The sequence below is a fragment of the Schistocerca cancellata genome, chromosome 5, assembly GCF_023864275.1.
Source record: "Schistocerca cancellata isolate TAMUIC-IGC-003103 chromosome 5, iqSchCanc2.1, whole genome shotgun sequence".
Taxonomy (NCBI): Eukaryota; Metazoa; Arthropoda; class Insecta; order Orthoptera; family Acrididae; genus Schistocerca; species Schistocerca cancellata.
Genome location: NC_064630.1, coordinates 551,826,002 through 551,846,333, shown reverse-complemented (window position 1 = coordinate 551,846,333; position 20,332 = coordinate 551,826,002). Strand labels below are relative to the sequence as shown.

Sequence of the window (20,332 nt, the reverse complement as noted above, 5' to 3'; positions counted from 1 at the left end):
TGCTGCTGAGTTTCTACTTTTGATGGAGCCTAATGGCGTAGAAGCTTTAAAGTATGTTAGAGTGCAGGACGATATAAATATTTTCATATGATTGTGAGTACGTGTAGTATCGCGGTTCATCGGTTAGTTTTTGTAGTATCGTAATTTATCGATACTGATTCCTGCGGGCGGCGCGTGTGGCGATTTGGACATCGGCACCAATGAAGAGACTCCAGTCCACCGACCAGTGAAGACATCCAAGACGGTGCGGAGGGCACCTGGGCACCAATGTTCTACTTCAAGATTATTTCTAGTCGAGTTTACTTTCGTGTCGCTGGTTGGTGCCGATCGTTACATCGAGTTGTTGATAGTTAGCCCTACCGGCAAACATTCTGTGTACATAGGTAGGCACACGGCACATTGGGGCCTCTGCTTATAGCTAGCCACGGCTACCCAAGTTGTCAAAAGTGTAGCATTTCTTCAACCACAAGTTCAGTACAATATACGTAATAAAAGTAAACTTGTGTCAACTAATCTTGTCCTTGCTTGTCCAGATTACTATGGCAACAGATCCTTTGGTCACTTTCTACCCACTCCTCATTACCAGTGCGGATGTAACACTTGGCTTCTCGGAAGATAATGGTTACCGACTAGCAGCATAACAGTTTATTTTACAGTACTTGATAGGGCGATAACGTCGTAAAATATCACACATTTGACAACTGCTGGCATGACATTCTCGGTTCCGTTTCGTGAGACGGTTGTACGATGGGTATACAACACCTGAAGTGACTGTTACAGGTGTGTTTATATAATTGTATAGGCAATTTTCTTATTTGTGGATTTCTTAGGATGCGCATGTAATGTATGTGTCGTTTAGTTATGAGCTAGCAGCCTCGCTAGAAAAGTTGCGCCGCCTAGAGACTGGTTAGAAAATCTTTCCTCTGCGCATTGAATGAGATGGATTTACTAAGATAGATACTATTTTGAGAAGATTGGGATTTAAGGTAACAAATGAACATATTTTACTTTATTATGGCAGTATTTAGCTAGGCATTCTTGGTTCGACAGAGACTTACAAATCAGGTATTTCTTTCTATTTTATAAAGTTATCTCACAGACAGTGTTAATGGATTTGAAAAGACAACAAGAATATAACCATTAGTATGACGACTCTTGTGTTAGAATAGATTTTTATGCTGAGTTGCAGTTTTGTTTTTTATTCAGTGTTGATATTACGTTTTTGTAATTTGTAATGAAATATTTTCTTATAGCTTGCTAAGCCATCAGTGGCGAACTTTTGTGAGTGGAATAGTTTCAAGAAATTTTGATGAGGTTGTTTTCTTTTTTAATACAGTTTCTTGAAAAGAATTTTTTATCAAGAGAGTAACTCAGATTATCCTATGTCATTATGAAGTTCCAATTACCTGAAGGACATTACTTTTTATGTGAGACAAATTTTACGAGATACAAGTCTGCGCTGCATATGTTTCATATATCGTATTGCTCTACCACGATTCTCTGTAGTTGGCACTAACTCAGAATTTGAGGCACACCTTTTCTTCTTGCTCTTCAAGAGCAGTTGTACGGCTTTTTCAGTTGCGTCAGCCAGATAAAGGAAATGTTACTTTTCAATCTCACAGGTCAGTTAACAGCGTCGAATTTAATTGTTCTCTTTAAAGTATAGAGTGTCTTAAAAGACAAAGGACAGAGTTAGTTTGGCAGGACATATTTCATTTACAGTCTTGCAGTCAGATTTGCTTCCCATTCTCTCTCACAGATTTAGTTTTTAACTGTAAACATGAGGTTAGCTTATGCACATATTTCTTTTCTATGAATGGAATTTTTTGGTATGCGACAGCTTACGTTCATAAAGAGGCTATTCATATAAAAAGAAATAACCCAGAAGTAAAGCAAACAGCTGCACAGTCACATAATCCTATCTCTTTTATTTACTGAGACAACTTGCAACTGCACTTCCCCGACTTCGGAAGCTTATCTGAAGGAATTAGTCTGGAGTGCATCAACGATAAACAATTCAAACAAGAAGAGGATAGTTGGTTTCGAAATGTAAAGTTAGAGAAGAGTGCCACAGATTCGATAGGTACATCACATAACTATAAAGGAGGTACTGAAATGAACTGAGATAATAAATGTAGCGCATAACCTGATTAAAAGAAGGGAACAGTTGATAGAACACACTCTGAAACGCTAGGTAACCGACAGATTGATAATGGACGGAAGTCTGTGAATAAAAATTTCATTAGAGACCTGCTACAGTAAGAACATTCAAATGGATGTAGGCTACAGTAGTCATGCAGAGACGAGGAAACTTGCAGAGAAAAGGAGAGTAGCAGGAAGAGTTGCATCAAACCCATACTCGGACTAAAGACCCCAACAAAGAATACAAAATGTCTTCCTCACAATGAAAAGAGTCCTGGAAACTATTCTGGGTTGGAGAGGTGTTCTTGGAGCAGTAAAAAATATGCTCACCTGCAGTCTGCTTTCAGAGGGTTGTACGCTGAAGTGTCGGAGCATGTTTGGGGTTGAGAACCTGCGTTGACCTCGGTGCAGATGTGGTACGTCTGGCAGTCGTACGGGTCAGGGAAGGATCCGATGCCGTGGCACGTGAACTCCTCGCCGGGCAGGGAGGAGTGGCACTCGGAGTCCGCTGACGCGACGCAGGCAGCCTGCTCTGCGCTGCACTTCTGGTCCGCGCTGGGGTCGCACACTGCCACCACCGTGGCGTAGAAGCCGCCTGAACCGTCGCCCAAGCACACCAGCACCTGCACAAGCAGAGCAACGTACTATGAAGACATGTAGAAAGATAAGAAAGTAACAGCTGTTATTTTATTTATTTTATACAAGCACAAATTCCAACACCTGTGCAACGAAACTGCCTTCCGGACACGAAGGAATTATAGATGTTGGCTGCTAGTGGACGTTGATTTAAATCAATGGGAGAAGTTTCTGGCTGGCTGGTATTCGAACACAGGTCTCCTGCTCAGTACGTAGATGCGCTGACCACTACGCCATCCAGACAAAACTGTCATCTTAGCTGCACGAACTACCCTAGAACGCTGCTCGTCAGACTCAAATTCTCAACTTATTCACACACAACTAATGTTGGGCCCTTTGCCAATTATCCTCATTTCCTGCGGCATTTCGCTGATTCGCGTAAGAGTTCGCGTCTGGTGTGCATGCGCACTGATACTACAAACACACACACACACAAACAGGGTGACAATTCATGTTGATTATTAATAAAAGCTTCAGCTGTATTTGGTACTTTATTACTCTACTACTACCGGTTTTGTGGCGCTACAAGGCACATCTTCAGGTGAACACATGATGAAGGCATTAGAGCCGAAAAACTCGTAATCTTTTTTCCCAACATTCGTTGTTCGTCGAAACAAAACTTCGCTAGACGACGATATGTCATGGATTAGAAACAGCCAGATTCCAATATAGTGGCTGGATCCAAAACAAATCGTGCCGTAGTGGTCGCTTCTGCGATCTATATGGAACTGCGTACAGGGGACGTGGCCCCGTGCTCTGTCATATTGACGGCAAGGAAAACAAAATACAGCTGAAGCGGTTATTAATTCCCAAGATGGATAATCATACCTGTGGTTGCGCCACCCACAAAGTTGTCTGCAGGGTGGCAGTTGTTGAACTATATGAAAAAACATTAGTTGAAAACTACGGCATGGACTCACTTTATTCAACATGTACACGTCTCAACAGAATTCGGATTTGGGTTATGACATGTTCGGTATGCCTGTCATCATTTGCGATGGTATGGCGTAGATGAATAGCGATATTCTGCTTCACCCGCTGAAGTGTCGAAACATCAATGCTGTCGATGGCCGGCCGTGGTGGCCGAGCGGTTCTAGGCGCTTCAGTCCGGAACCGCGCGACTGCTACGGTCGCAGGTTCGAATCCTGCCTCGGGCTTGGATGTGTGTGATGTCCTTCGGTTAGTTAGATTTAAGTAGTTCTAAGGTGTAGCGAACTAATGACCTCCGATGTTAAGTCCCAAAGTGCTCAGAGCCATTTTCCTGTCGATGACCGCCTGAATCACCGTTTTCAGCTCAGCATTGTTTTGGGGTTATTGCTGTACACCCTGTCTTTAACATAGCCCCACAAAAGAGCCGCATGTGTCCAGATCCGGAGAATATGGCGGTCAATCGAGGCTCATACCAGTAGACTCTGGATACCCCAGCGCCACAATACGGTCCCCAAAGTGTTCCTCCATGACATCAAACACTCTCCTGCTTCGATAGGATCGAGCCTGCATCAACCACACCTCCCCGAAATCAGGGTCACTTTGGACAACGGAGACGATATCATGTTCCAAAACTTTCACATACCGTTCACTGGTCACCGTACCATCAAGGAATATCGCAACTATTATTCCGTGACTGGACATTGCACACCACACGGTCACCCGTTGAGGGTGAAGAGAGTTCTCGATCGCGAAATTCGGATTCTCAGTCCCCCAAATACGCCGGTTATGCTTATTGACGAACCCATCTGAGATTTTCGTTCCGCCCCCCCCCCCCCCTCCTCCAACAAATGACGCAATTTAGGTACATTCGTGTAAACTGATTTCAATTTCTCATGTCAGTTCTTGCTTGGATTCCCTAAATCGCTTGAAGTGAATTTTGGAATATTTCCTTCAAAAAAGGCACTGCTAAGTTTGTTCAAAATTCGCGTCGTATAATCGATAATTATCGATAGCTAAGTCTCAATCTTTTTCAGTAACGATATCATCTATCTGTTCACAGACTTTTATACTGTATTTTTCACCACGATACAAAACCACAAGAAAATAGAAAAGGTGAATCTTAAGACACTTTACAACTATCACAAGACTTAGAACTGACTAAAACAGAAAAGCTAATCATACTGTTGCCCATTTCAGTGCGGCATCGGGAGAGGTAGGGTTTCTGCACACGATTTTGGGATCATTTTTAGGTACTATACATTTTAGCCTCAGCGGTCCTCTCCAGACCTCTTCCGTCGAAGAATTAGTGTGCAACTTATTCAGATCATTGGATGATGGCCTGTTAATAAGTCTAAACCAGTAATGGTACCACTTCAGTGGCCTCAGGCAGAAATATATACTTTTTAAAAATCAAAAGACAATTCCCAAAGGCTTTGTTCGTACATTACTGAAAGTAATTCAGTTGTACAGCGTGATTCAAGAGGTGATCCGCATTATGCTCTAAGGGTAGCTCAAGCCAGCACAGCTCTGCTTAGGTTATCAGGTGTTACATGAAGACCAGATGCCTTCCCACATGTACTGAGTTTCAGAGATTACCTTCTGTCCTTACAGACCTACGGCCAACACGAAATTTTTTTACGTAGTCTTTGCCAGCTTGGTCAAATTATGAATGATGCAAAAGAATTTAGCTTCCCTTTTAATTAAAGGCAAGGATGGTAACATTAGAAGTGTAATGAGAATCCCACTGTTAAACGCAGAGGAGAGAACTGATAAGTGGAAAGAGTACATCGAAGGCGTCCGAGAAGGGAAGACGTGTCTGATGACTTGATAGAAATATAAACTGGAATCGATAAGGTAAACATAGTGAATCCAATCGGAATTTAAAAGAACTCTTGAAGACTTGAGATCAAGTAAAGCAGATGGATAGATAACATTCCACCTGATTTTCTAATCAGTGGGACAAATAGCAACAAAACGACTATTCAATTCAAATTGGTGTGTAGATTCTATGAGAGTGGCGACGTACCACTAGACGTTCTGTAAAATTATGCACACAACTCCAAAGATAGCAAGGGCAGTCAGGTACGCAAACTATCGCACAAACAGCTTAACATCTCATGCATCCAAGTTGCTGACAAGAATTAGGTACAGAATAATGGAAAAGATGATATGTTACATGACGATCAATTTGGCCTTAGGAAAGATAAAGGCACCAGAGAGGTAGATGTGACGTTGCGCTTGATAATGAAAGGAAAACAGGAGTAAAATCAGAATACGCTCAAAGGATTTGTATATCTCGAAAAAGCGTTTGAAAATGTAAAATCTTTCAAGATGATCGAAATTTGGAGAAAATAGACGTAAGATTCAGTGAAATACGGGCATTATACAATGTGTACAAGAACGAAGAGGTAACAATGAGACAGGTTGAAACAAGAACGAAATGCTCCGATTAAAAAGGGTGTAAGACACAGATGCAGTCTTTCGCCGCTACTGTTAAATCTATACACTGAAAAACCACTGAGGGAGACAAAAGAAAAGTTCAAGAGTGGGATTAAAATTCAGGGTGAAAGTATATGAATGATAAGATTAACTGGTGACATTGCTCTCCTCAGTGAAAGTGAACAAGTATTACAGGATCTGTTTAACGGAACGAACAGTCTAATCAGTACAGAATCTGGATTGAAAGTAAACAGCAAAAAGACAAAGTGCTGGGAGGCATACAAATGAGAATAGCGAGAAACTAAACATCATAACCGGTACTCAAGAAGTAGAAGAAGCTAACACACTCCGCTACCTTCGACGTTCTGCTACCTTGGAAGCATTCAATCCCGCGTCCGGCCAACCTGATTTAGGTTTTCCGTGATTTCCCTAAATCGCTCCAGGCAAATGCCGGGATGGTTCCTTTAAAAGGGCACGGCCGACTTCCTTCCGCATCCTTCCCTAATCCGACGAGACCGATGACCTCGCCGTCTGGTCTCCTTCCCCAAACCAACCAACCAACCTTGGAAGCAACCCATGACAGACGAACCGAGGACGACATAAAAAGCAGACAAACACAAGCAACGAGAACATTCTTAGTCAACAGAAGTCTACTGCTGTCAAACATAGTCCTTAATTTGAGGAAGATATTTCTGAGAATGTATGTTTGGAGCACAGAGGAGAGTTGGTGCGTTTGAGATATGGTGCTAAAGAATAGTGCTGAAAATTAGATCTGATGATGAGGCAAGGAATGAAGAGATTCTCTGCAGAATCGGCGAGGAAAGGACCGTAGGGAAAACACTGATGGTAGGACATGTGTTACGGCAGCAGGGAATAACCACCACGGTACTTGAGAGGGCTGTGGAGGTTAGAAGCCGTAGAGGAAGACAGTGACTGGAATACCTCCAGCAATATGTGAGCACGTAGGTTGCAAGTGCTCCTCTGAGATGAAGAGGTTAGCGCTGCAGAGAAATTCGTGGCAGGCCTCATCAAGCCCATCAGAAGACTGGTGAAAAAAAAAAGTCACGTACTATAACAGCTCCATTTACAACATGAGGTAGCTTTGACATTTTCAAAAGGTCAGTGAACTTCATATAAGAATAAACAAAAAAAATGTCAAGAATAGTCACAGTTTCTTTGAATGTAAACGGTTCCGTAGGTCGTAAAAAAGCAGTGCTCTAAATTGGAAATCTGATTGATCAGTAATAGCTGTATGAATGTTGAATTACATAAATATCTTAATGATATGCAAGTAACAGGTCGCAACCATCCTTCGCATGCGATATCTCCCGCAGTCGGTCGCTCGCCTCTGCACACAACACACGAGTGGTTTCTCAAGCATTTTCGATCAGTATTATAAACGTCAATGTGTTGAGAAGTTCTGCTACGGAAATTGAACTGCAGTGTTAAGTAGCAGTTGTAGTCGATTTCTGTATCTCTAGGAATGCCTACAAAACCTAAATTAAAAATAGAGAAATGTAATTTGTTAATCTTGTTTTTAAACGGTTTTCTTGGCAACTGCAGGTTGCTTTACAGAATATGCTACATTTTTCACTGTCACCAAATGGGTTGTGTTATCCTTCCTGTGTGGCAATACAACTCATTTTACGTTTATAGGCCCTCAATTCCTTTTTTATTCGTTTGTCTCCTGGTTTAGCTGGAAGCATTTTGAAACGTCCCCTTTGAACAATTATACATGACTGTGCTTAAACTGACACACAATATTTTTAGCGCAACGCAATCTGACTTTGAAAAATCCCTACAAAAGAATGGCCCTGACTAACATTAACCTATACGTTTCACAAATCACTTACCTCACAAAAATCTTCGTTAGTCGAACTACTGCAATACAGCGAGCGCCACTACTGCCAGCTAAATAAAAGATTCAAACTACTGAAGGCACTAACTACTGATAGGCACAGTTAGCAAAAGAAAGATTTTGATAGAGAACAAACAATGTACCTTAATATTGTTCAAAAGTCATATTATATATCAGTTCATGACATCCAGTCTTACAAATGTACTGTCTCTGATGGACACGCGTCCAGATCATCCGCTCTCAAAAATCCGCCATCTCACTTCCCCACATCCACCACTGCTGGCGGCTCACCTCCAACTGCGCAACGCTGCGCGCTGTTAACATCCAGCTGCCCAACACTACAATGGCAGACAACAACGCAAACTAGCCACAGACTGCACACAGCACAGCCAGTGATTTTCATACAGAGCGCTACGTGGCGTTACCAATAAGAAAACCTAAACAGCCTACTTACAATTTACACACTTTACTCAATGTGTCTACAGACATTTGTCAATAGCAGCACTACTGATTACTATAAATTCTTGTTATAAATTGCGTGAAGGAGAATTAGATTACATGAAATGATGATGGACTTGAGTATAACTGTATAATATATTTGCCCTGAAAACTTAAATTAAAATTTCATCTTAAAATTACGGTGGGTAAGTATGTCATTCTGTTTAGAAATTAAAAATTTTAATAATGCATATAATTATTTCTTAAATAGCACAAAATCATAAGACAAATCCCAGTGTATCGCGACTTAGCTGTGGGCTTCATGTCGATTCACTTCTATAGCACAAGCTTCAAAATGCTAATCACTGCATGATCGGGGGTGTATTTACTATTACTTCTCAATATGAATGGGACCTCAACCATCCACTTCGCTTTACAGAGTAGTCGTGGTAAATTTTAACGTAAATTTCTTTCTCAGTGGGGGCAAAACGAGACGAAACAAAACTGCAGAACCATGCTTGATAAACGGAAAAACACATCGCAACCATATTACCACATACCGCTCCTAACAGCCATGCGATTCGTGCACGCAGTATGGCTCTGTTTCATGCACGAATCGAATGCAGTCCGTCAGATTGCCTGGAATTTCCATGCGACCAGCTATCAGTGGCCGATTGCTGCAATTTTCCCATGCGCTGTGATGCATTACCATCGCTCAACAAGGTAGTCTCAGTTCGACAGCTGAAACCATCGCACAAATGCTTATCTTGTAGAACTTAGCAACAGTTAGTTCGTCTACTCACGATCATACTAACGGGTTACGTTGTTACATCTAATAACTTGAATAATACAGACGTTCAGAAGCAATAGAGTCGTCACATAAACAACCGAGCTGGCCACTCGTAGCTGGTGGAGCACACAGAGCAGCAGGCCACAGGCAACTGAAGTGGCCGCCCCTTTGAAAGAGAGTGAGCCTTACTCGTCACCACACCGTCTGAAACAGCAAACTCACCTGTGAACAGTCGTCACTGCAGATAATCTCGCTAGCCGCTGTGCAGACTCCCCGTTGGTCGTGTCTGAGCCACCATGGCAGCTTGCCGAGAGCCGCGCTGGCGTGGGCGGCACACAGCAGCTGCAAAAGAGAATGGCATGAGCTCTACAATGTATTTCATAACAGCCCACACCACTTTCAGTGTGGCTCATGATTCGTTCACTCCAATGATAATGTATTGTTCCCATAACTAAATACCACTGTTCATTTGGAAAAATATATTACCTAGCCTGTATATGGGCTACTGTTTATGATATATTTGACAAGCAATGTACAGGGACTAATTAAGTTCTCGTTTTTGACGCACTGAAATTTCTTGTCGGTGAAAATACAAAACACTGAACACATTGAAAACATGTAATAGTTACATTTTAGTAGTGCTTCTATTCCCGAGATCGAATGTAAATCTTGAGGTCGACATCTTTTGTGGACACATTACTTGTCTTTATAATGTTTCCGGTCGATGTTTCGTCTAAAAGAGCTTCTCTCCAGGTTTTCGGGTTATTTTTGGTGGTATCACCAACGACTAAAATGTATGTACAACTTCTGATACTCTGAAACTTCCTGGCAGATTAAAACTGTGTGCCCGACCGAGACTCGAACTCGGGACCTTTGCCTTTCGCGGGCAAGTGCTCTACCATCTGAGCTACCGAAGCACGACTCACGCCCAGTCCTCACAGCTTTACTTCTGCCAGTATCTCGTCTCCTACCTTCCAAACTTTACAGAAGCTCTCCTGCGAACCATGCAGAACCAGCACTCCTGAAAGAAAGGATATTGCGGAGACATGGCTTAGCCACAGCCTGGGGGATGTTTCCAGAATGAGATTTTCACTCTGCAGCGGAGTGTGCGCTAATATGAAACTTCCTGGCATATTAAAACTGTGTGCCCTACTGAGACTCTAACTCGGGACCTTTGCCTTTCGCGGGCAAGTGCTCTACCAACTGAGCTACCGAAGCACGACTCACGCCCAGTACTCACAGCTTTACTTCTGCCAGTACTTCGTCTCCTACCTTCCAAACTTTACAGAAGCTCTCCTGCGAAACTTGCAGAACTAGCACTCCTGAAAGAAAGGATATTGCGGAGACATGGCTTAGCCACAGCCTGGGGGATGTTTCCAGAATGAGATTTTCACTCTGCAGCGGAGTGTGCGCTGATATGAAACTTCCTGGCAGATTAAAACTGTGTGCCCGACCGAGACTCGAACTCGGGACCTTTGCCTTTCGCGGGCAAGTGCTCTACCATCTGAACTACCGAAGCACGACTCACGCCCAGTCCTCACAGCTTTACTTCTGCCAGTATCTCGTCTCCTACCTTCCAAACTTTACAGAAGCTCTCCTGCGAACCATGCAGAACCAGCACTCCTGAAAGAAAGGATATTGCGGAGACATGGCTTAGCCACAGCCTGGGGGATGTTTCCAGAATGAGATTTTCACTCTGCAGCGGAGTGTGCGCTGATATGAAACTTCCTGGCAGATTAGAACTGTGTGCCCGACCGAGACTCGAACTCGGGACATGCCCACGAAAGGCAAAGGTCCCGAGTTCGAGTCTCGGTCGGGCACACAGTTTTAATCTGCCAGGAAGTTTCATATCAGTGCACACTCCGCTGCAGAGTGAAAATCTCATTCTGATACTCTGTTTATTGCCCTGACACTCTGTTGGAGCTTCAGTGGCCCCAGTATATTTTGCCAGCATAACATTCATATCACTTAAGCATGCTGTCAGATGCATATGTAATTTTTGCGGCATGCGTCGTGATCTATACGTCATAATTACGAAGTTACTCGTTACCCAATAATTAGTTAATGTATTATTAATTTACAGTGAAACAATGTTCATTACGGTCCACTGAATTTGAATATAAAAGGGAAGCTTTCACATTGTGCCAGTGGGACATGCATGTGAACTTGGTTTATAAGTTACTGAGTGAACCAGGTTGAGATCAGAATGGTAGTTCTAGATGCACAAATAAACAATAGTTATGATCTTAATACCGAAATTAAAATGAAACGGAACATCATTTTCATGCATGTCAATCAATAGCATCTGATCTGTGGAATACCGACTCTGGACTAATATTTTGGGTAATCAAGGTGTCCAGAAAGAAATGGATACTTCGTGTTGATGTTTACATTAATTCATATTAACATACCATATTGATTGAGGTAATTCGTCTTCTTGCTGCAAATGAGTTAGCTCAACAGTTCCTAAAAAGTATCTATAACCAAGTGATGCAATATTTTCATACTTTTTGGTGGGACTGGGTCATCAGAACTATCTGCCCATGTAGTGTATTATTCCACTATAAATAAATAATAGTTCTGGCTGTCAACAAGAGTTTTAGCTGTATTAGGTATAATAATTGTAGGTATGAAAAGCAACAGGAAATTTTAAGCAATCATATCGTAATTTCATTATATTCGAACTAACATTTCATATGAGAGAAATTATTTTACCGAACCAAAGAACTTTTTCACAGGAGCAATCCATTAGATAACGACCGGGTACTTACTTCACTTTCTGAACGATGATGGCGGTGGACATATGAGAACTGTTTACTTTTCTAATGAAGAAACTGATTTATTTCGCCTTGTTTAGTGCTTTGTGTAGCAAATTATACAATATCTAAATTATTATTGCAGACAGATATGACGCTAACAGCCAGAGGACCACCCTACCATCTCATCATATTTTCCTCTACAACAGGTTAGATTAATGCTATCGCTGTTGTTCTAATAAATTCTGGAACTATTTTTCCCTTACGTTATCGTGACTCGAACTATTCTCGCCCTAATTACCTAATTGTTAACATAGTTTGCGACATAACGATAAATATAAACATAGCCATATTTTGTCTGATCGAGTCCGATCAATATCACTTACCAGAAAGGCAAACTTAAGACCTGTTGGAAGCTCCATGTTAGTCTGAATCGTTTCCCTTGTATTGGACCAGCTATTTAAATACTTTTGTTTAACCTTGGGTTCTCAAGAGACCTACGAGATAGTGTTGATATCAGAAAAATCTTTGCGCAACAGTTTTGAAGTTTTTACAACTGTTATCGAAGCACTTGATGCAGTATGAGGAAGGATTTACGAATGTCTTCTTATTTTCGTAAATGGAATTTGATTATATGGAACACGTGCTTCTAGAATGGTAATATACACAGATAAGTACACAGGACACTGAAGTTACATGTAAGGTTTTTTGGGATTCAAGTAGGCTTCCTGCACAACAGCAAAATCGAAGGCTCCAGAACACTACCCACCTCTATGTGGGAGTATTATTATTACCATTATTTCAATCATTCATTACATTGACTACTTTACTTTGTTTACCAAACGACAATTTGTTTTCTTTGCGTGCAGTATCAATTTTGACTTCATAATAAACTCCTTGGGTAGCTGATCAAATGAAACCCGGTAAATACAATCAGCGTAACACTGCTGCATTGCTTAGTATCTTGAAACTAAAGCTAAAGTAATATTTTATTTTCTATTTCTTCCAAGTTCAGATGTATGATTGTTATGTAACCGAAAACGAACTCTTTGTCTTCATAAATTTTACTCCGTCAGCACACCTGTTTCATTTACAATAAATTTTGAAAGCTCTTTTAGAACTGTAATTCGCTGTTAGCAAAACATGTTTCTCTCAGAGTAGGACACTATTCCTCGCAAATTTTGTGCCTAATTTTTACCGTCATACATGTAAATAAATATTTTATTTTTAATTGTTTCTTACAAATGTCCAAGGACAGACGAATGACGATCAAATCTGTAAATACCAGAAAATATGCGATCTATAGGTAAACGTAGACGTAGTTCTCTTCGTCACCGAAATTTACTGTCCATGTTTACACAATATGCTAAAATATCTCAAGTAATCAAATTATAATTCCTGGGAGAAATCATCCAAATCCTCATGATTAAATCGTGTGGCAAACAAACAGTGAATCATTAAATTACAAAAAGCTTATGGAATTCTTATAGAATTACATGGAACAGGTACAATAAAAATTCAGTATCTACTAACGCAAAATTGAAACGTATCACAGCAGACAAAACAGAAGCCATAATCATTGTAACCATATTAGATTAGTTAAAGACATTGAAAAAGAAGAAAGGAAAATACTGAGGGAAATTTTTTTTCAGATTTGTGTTGAAGGTATCAGGATGAGACGGAAATCTAAATAGTTACACAAAAATTTGAAGAAAATCTCGGACGAGTTCGCGAAAAAAAATTGAAGTTTTGTGTCCACATTTTGAGAGTGAACGATGATAGCCTGGCGGAAAAAATTTCCTACTTTTTTTCAGATCAGGTTTATTTTAAAACAAGTACCCGAAAGCATCAAACAAACGCTGATTTTCTTCAAATCGGACTATGTAGACACATCAATACCAGCTGTCCCACATCCTTTTCCATGAGTTTTTTTTTCAGAAAGAAAAACCATTTCTGTGTTTATCCATAGCCTTTCTTGGGGGAATTCAATATGTGTTACTTTTTTCTTGCTCCTCGAGATTAAAAGCCATCTTAACACAGTGGTTACGTCCAAAGGGGAGAAATCTAGTAACTGGGCTTCGGTAGCCTTTTCTGCACTGCTATGTAGACTGGAAAAAATGTCTCCGAAGATACATAATTGCGCAAGTGTCTTCAAAAATGGCTGTGAGCACTATGGGACTTAACATCTGAGGCCATCAGTCCCCTAGAACTTAGAACTACTTAAACCTAACCAACCTAAGGACATCACACACATCCATGCCCAAGGCAGGATTCGAACCTGCGGCCGTAGCGGTCGCGTGGTTCCAGACTGAAGCGCCTAGAAGCGCTCGGTCACAGCGGCCGGCGCGCAAGAGTGTTATTCTGAAACAGATAACATTAGTTACGTACACTTTATTTTTGCTGAGGAAATAGTGACAGACCGAAGAAGATTTGACTGATTCCATGCGGTAAGCTAGGATTATTTAAACGACAAATCACTCTCGAGATTGTAACCACATATATTTGTTTCTGTATAAAATTTAGCCCAACTTTACCTCCCACTGTAAAAAAGTCTACGTGTCATCAAAACCGCATCCCCACAAACTGTTACCAACTAAAACTCGTGTGGTGATCTTTGAACAAAGAGAACCTAATTTGAACTGAACTGTAACTAATCACAATGCAACTTGTCTTTATCTTAAATGCGCAACTGAAGTAAAACAATTATCTGTCCCTAATCAAAATTTCCGCTTACCTCGCGTCTTGACAATATTGTTGCAAACTTCTCGAAAGCACAATAGCAAACATTTCAAACTGTTGCATGTGGTATTGCAGACTGACAAACAGTGGGATGGGGAGAGTAATTATCCCTATGAAATGATATTTCGAGACAACGATTTTAGTATGAAATATGTATTCAAAAAGATAGTGTAAAACTTCGCGTGATGTCTGCACATAACATACGTCTTAATAATTCAAGGCTTAATAAAGTGAACAATGATTTACAGAGGATGCAATGCTGACAGAGAATTTCTATAAAAACCAAACAGCTTAATTAATCAATGCATGACTTTGGCAGGTGGGATGGTCTTCCTCTCAGCTCTGAGCAAATTAACTAGCTTACAATAATTATTCTGTCTAACTAGGTTCGCAGTGCTGCAGTATTACCTCAAACTTCTTTTCAAAAATAGTGATATTATTCAAATCATATCTTCTCTTGAACTTTCTAACATATACATTTTATTCATCCTTGCTGTCCCTGACAATCAGTCTTTCATAATCTAAGAGATACAATCACAAGTCGACACAGCATTAAATACGTCCATCACCTACCACACTTCGACTAAGAAAGTATCAGACTGTGCATAGGCAAAGATATGCCACGACAAGACCAAAGGTTACTTAACAGTAACGTAACTTGCTCTCTCTCTGACATGCACATCGGTAACATATGAAACCCAAAACGACAGGACCATCTTACAAGATTTATGCGCAAGGCGCTAACTTTTCAGATAAAAAATATACAGAAAGGCTAGGGTCCTCGCCTAAAGATTAAAAGTCATTACAACTGCGGTACGTCCCTGGGTGAAGCATGCACAGGTAGAGCAACTGAAGAGTACAGACCAGGAGATCCCTATATCGCTTTTTTTAACCGCAGTCTGGAACATAATATTTTAAAGTGTCACAAATTTATTACGAAATTTGGGAGGTCGCGAAATTGTAATACCTCCTGCAAATCGATTTTCGTGAAGAATAACCGTACTCAGCCCGTAGTTGCTAGAGACAGCAGCCATCTAACGGGAATGTTCCCGATTGAAGACGAAACGAAATATCACTAATGGAGTGCATCCAGCTGTTCAGCCGTGTACTTTTTCCTTTTTATGAACAGTATTTCATCAAGTGACCTAGTCGTTTTCTGCAGTTTCTGCGAGTTGCTCTGTTATGAGTGTCCATTGCCTGAATACAAACCAGATTGTTAACTGTTAATGTTAGACTCAATGCGCTGTTTACAGAAGTGTTCAACTCTGACACACACTTTTGATGCTCTTTTGCTTTATTCAGAGACCGCACTGATATTCTGTGAAACGTGTATTTTCTCAGAGTTTCCCAGCACCGGCTGAAGTAATGACCGGCGGGATCTTAATAGAGTGGTGGACCACAAGACTTTTCAGATTGAAAACTCTGTCCCGGTTTTTTAGATTTTTGATCCAGAAACTTGACTTTTTCATTAATATATACTATTCGGTGGTAAAGTTCAATAAGTATACCCCAGATGACGCTATGTAGAGCCGATTTTCTTGCCCAGAAGTTGGTGAACCAACTGCAAGTGATAATGCTATATAAAAAGTGTGTTAAAATCTGTTTGAGCAAAATCCACCGATATAATTGAACTACAAAACCGTTGGTGTATTCAACTGTATCATGTACGTTACTCTATTAATTCTCAAAACAGAAGATATATATATACCAGTATATTACCATTTCTCTATATTGGGGTTATTCCGTTATTACCCCAGTAGTACAGATACACAGTTCATTAATCAGTATTGATGACAATGACAGTGTGCAACGAAGGAATACGAATATTAACTATCGGTACATAGGTGATGGCTCGTCTGTAAATGTTCATGAGCTTACAACGAAGAAAAGAAGATCTCACTGATATATTGCTCAAAGTACAAGCTGTTGTAGTTCAGGCAGTGATTAACGTATAATATATAATATCAAATGTCTCCGAAAGAAACGAATGAAATTTCTTTGGCCACAAGTGCAGATATTGACTCGATAAATGAAGAACACGTAACCTTAGTTCTGACTGCAACGGATGTTATGAAATGAGGATTTAGGTTTAAGATGGATGACATTGAAATTATTATGCTCAATTAAGTTTGGAGCTATATATGTGGTACTTCATCCTAGTATCTTTCATTATATTAATAATTTTGATTATGGAACACACGGTTTGATTTTGGTTTCGTACTAATTTTTTTCTTCGATGGGGCTTAATAAAGCGGTTAAGAAAAGTTCAGATCACATTATTTATTTCTGGTGCCCAAAGTTTCATTGCGTTTTTGAAACACTGACGACAATGCAATTGTAGTTGAGAGTTGTGAAAGTATAGGCCGGTCAACGTATCCGCAAATCAATGTTAAATTTCTCCACCAACAATATTTTCCATTACTTTCTCTGCATTTTAGTAAATGTATTGTATTGATTAGTATGTAATCCTTTAATACAAGGCCAGAAATTTCGCTCTGCGAAAGAGGTAACAAAATAAGTGAACACGTGTCTCAGCTTATCTGCAGATCTCGAACTTTTCTGAGAAAATGACGGTCAAGGTTTTCGAGGTACAATATGTATCTTTTAGGGTGGGACACTTTTGACTGGAGAGGTGGCACAGGGACCAACGTCGCGGCTTTGCAGTTTTGCACCCCGTGTTCGAAGCCCACTTATTGCTGCTGTTTTTGTTTTTCATTTATCCGTCCATGTCCGTAAAGGATTACTACTCGAATCTTCTCCAATGTATGTTGAAATAACGTTGTCGTTATTCGTCTACCAACTGGCTGTACTGCAAAAACCAATTTTGCATAGCCTAAGTTACTTTATATGGATACAGACAGCCTCCTCTATTGGGTGAAAGGCTGGGATCCATATGAAGCAATAATATTACCACCTCAACTCATTTGGCCCATTAGGGTAGACAGTCGATAATCCTGAGTGTATAACGCCTCAACACAAATAGGCGAGGCGAATATGAAGATTTTAAGGAATTTGTGGATCTTAGATGAAAAATTTACACATGCCATACAGATACAAGTGAAATCGAGTGTGTTCTAAGGCTTTGTGTTGTGCGTCTTCAGTGGCACTCATGATTATGAGATGCGGCACCTCGATGATGTTGGTGGCTCTCTGTCTCATCCCCCATAGATAGTACAGCAAGTAAGCACCTAGTTTCAAGACCACGTGATACACGCTGTGTCATATCTGAAAGTCAGTCTGTCATGCTATGATGACAAACGGTACATTTGTGAGGACGAAATCAAAACCCTCCTGTACACACACTATTCTCGGGTGATGAAAACAGTGGATGGCTACTTGTTTCTAAATAGTGTACGTGTGCACAAGTTTAGACAGAGCAGTATTTTACATGAGTGTGTGAGTGTGTGTGTGTGTGTGTGTGTGTGTGTGTGTGTGTCAATTAACTGCACGCTAAATAAAGAAAGTTTCTATTTAAAGGAATGATAACTGTACCAAAGAAAATCTCTATAACGGTGTTTTTTTAACAACTGCTATAAAAAATGTTGTATATGCATTCCTTTTTGGTCTGTCATTCCTTTGTTAGTGTTAGTGTAAAAAAATGTGTGTATAAGTTTCTAGTCGCTATTAAAGTCTATCTTCACGAAAGAAAATTGTTACCAAATAAATATGTATTGCAGAAAACAAGTTTGTTAGAAAAGAAAATATTACATGTACATATTGTGAATAAACCAGAAAATAATTTGCTATCTGTATATCGATATTATTCATCAACGTACCTTCCATTAGGAATGTGGATTGCACTCTACGACTGCGATGTGGCTTTCAAAGTGATGGAGCACAGCTATCAGGCTTTATTAATGGAAATCTAGATTTCGGCTAGTAACAAGCCATTATCAATGCATTATTTCAGAGTTTTAATACATGTTATAGTACGTCAGCCCCCTGTTGTTCAGACTGCTATCACAGTTCATTCAAGACTCAGTATTTCAGAGATTTAATACATGTATTAGCAAGTCAGTCCCTTGATATTCGGGCTCGTGTCACAGTACATTCAAGACTTAGTTCAGTCTTGAAAGAACTTGAAAGGAGCTCGAACGACAGGGGACTGGCCCACTAGGAAATCTATTAAAACTCTGTAATACTGGATTGATAAAGGCTAGTTACTAGCCGAAATTTAGATTTCCTTTAATAAAGGCTGAAAGGAAAGAACGACTGATGGCTGTGTTCGAGCATTTTGAAATTGATCGATATTATTACTTACAAAATATCTGTCATTCTGAACCCACCAAAACAGATCACATTTGCAGCTCAGCTGCTGCTGATCTCTGCTGCTGGAGCTTTGTGATGATCCTTTCACCAAGGTGTACAGAGCTTGAGTTACGGGACACGCACAAGTGGTCTGGCGAGAGAATGGAGACGAGAGGAGGGAGGGAGACTCTTGAGCTGAAACGGCGCAGCTCATAGGCAGTTGCAAACTGAGCTGTAAGTTGTCCGAGAATGGAAATCTCATCATATTTTGGGAGTGACATAGCTGGTAGATACGTATCTGGTAGTAGGTGTGTGTGTGTGGAGGGGGGGGGGGGCACAGACGTAGAAAACTAATTGTCGACTACGCAAATCAGGCAGTGTTTCTCTTTAATTACGAAGCAAATTCAGTGTGCATTTCTTTGTTTTGAAAAACAAATAGGCAACATCACCGCAAACAATTGATATACACTCGATAACACACCATACCTTAATTACAGCTTCCCGCTTTTGATTTTCTTCCATACTCTCTTCTCTCTCTCTCTCCCTCCCTCTCTCTCTCTCTCTCTCTCTCTCCAATCATCCTTGGCCCCAAACGATTGGTACTTATAACAGACGTTCGGTCGTATGTATAGATCAGAAAATGACAAATATTTATCTTTAAACCTCAAACATGACGCAGGAAAAACGTATCAGCAACTTATTTTATTTTATTAAAGTTGCTATTTGTGAAGATGTCCAAGTTTCAGTGAGAAATATGAAATATCCTCTATTAGCAGTGACTAGGTTTGGACGTAACGTCCATTACCAAACCATTGTCTTCATCGTAAGTACTGAAATGCACTACATCCAAAACATTTGTGATTTCCCATGTCCAGCAATTCTAAGTAATATATAAAGCACGTCCAGAATTTATGATCAATGTTTCTCACCAACAGAAACAGGACAAATGGCTACTTTCAAATGTACTGCATGTACTGCATTTCAAAACTTCCGATGAAGGCGATTGTTTGATAATGGATGCTACGTCCAAAACTAGTCACCGCTAGTAAAGGATAATTCTCATTGCAACTTCGATGCTTCACAAATACTGGTTTTAATAGAATATTTATCTGTTTAAATCTGTTTCCACTTTCTCATCTACTAGAACGCTCTCGATTCTTCCGAAATAAAGTTACTTCGCAGTTTTACTAGAAAACAGATAATGTAAACATTCATATGGATATTGGACATCACATCAGCGAATATTTTCCCTTTTTCATCGGCAACAGCGTCAAACGAAGAGCCAGATCACCATATTAGAGAACACATTCACGCACACATTAGGCAGCTTAAGCAAGGATCGGTTGTTAGGCAACT

General features: G+C 40.3%; 1 protein-coding gene across 6 annotated transcripts in view; it reads right to left on the bottom strand.

The window, feature by feature from the left end:
* LOC126188269 (uncharacterized) overlaps window positions 1–12,415 on the bottom strand; it is a 206,580-nt gene extending 194,165 nt beyond the window's left edge. For 3 of the 6 annotated variants that reach the window (XM_049929848.1, XM_049929846.1, XM_049929845.1), the window contains exons 1-3: window positions 12,376–12,415; window positions 9,456–9,575; window positions 2,473–2,765 (exon numbers count right to left, since the gene is read on the bottom strand). In XM_049929848.1, coding sequence (XP_049785805.1) covers window positions 2,473–2,765; window positions 9,456–9,575; window positions 12,376–12,411 — 449 coding nt within the window. In that variant the 5' untranslated portion in view covers window positions 12,412–12,415. The remainder of the gene's footprint in view (window positions 1–2,472; window positions 2,766–9,455; window positions 9,576–12,375) is intronic. The other 3 variants (XM_049929840.1, XM_049929842.1, XM_049929847.1) reach the window with 1 other exon arrangement.
* Between the last annotated feature and the right edge of the window lie 7,917 nt (window positions 12,416–20,332).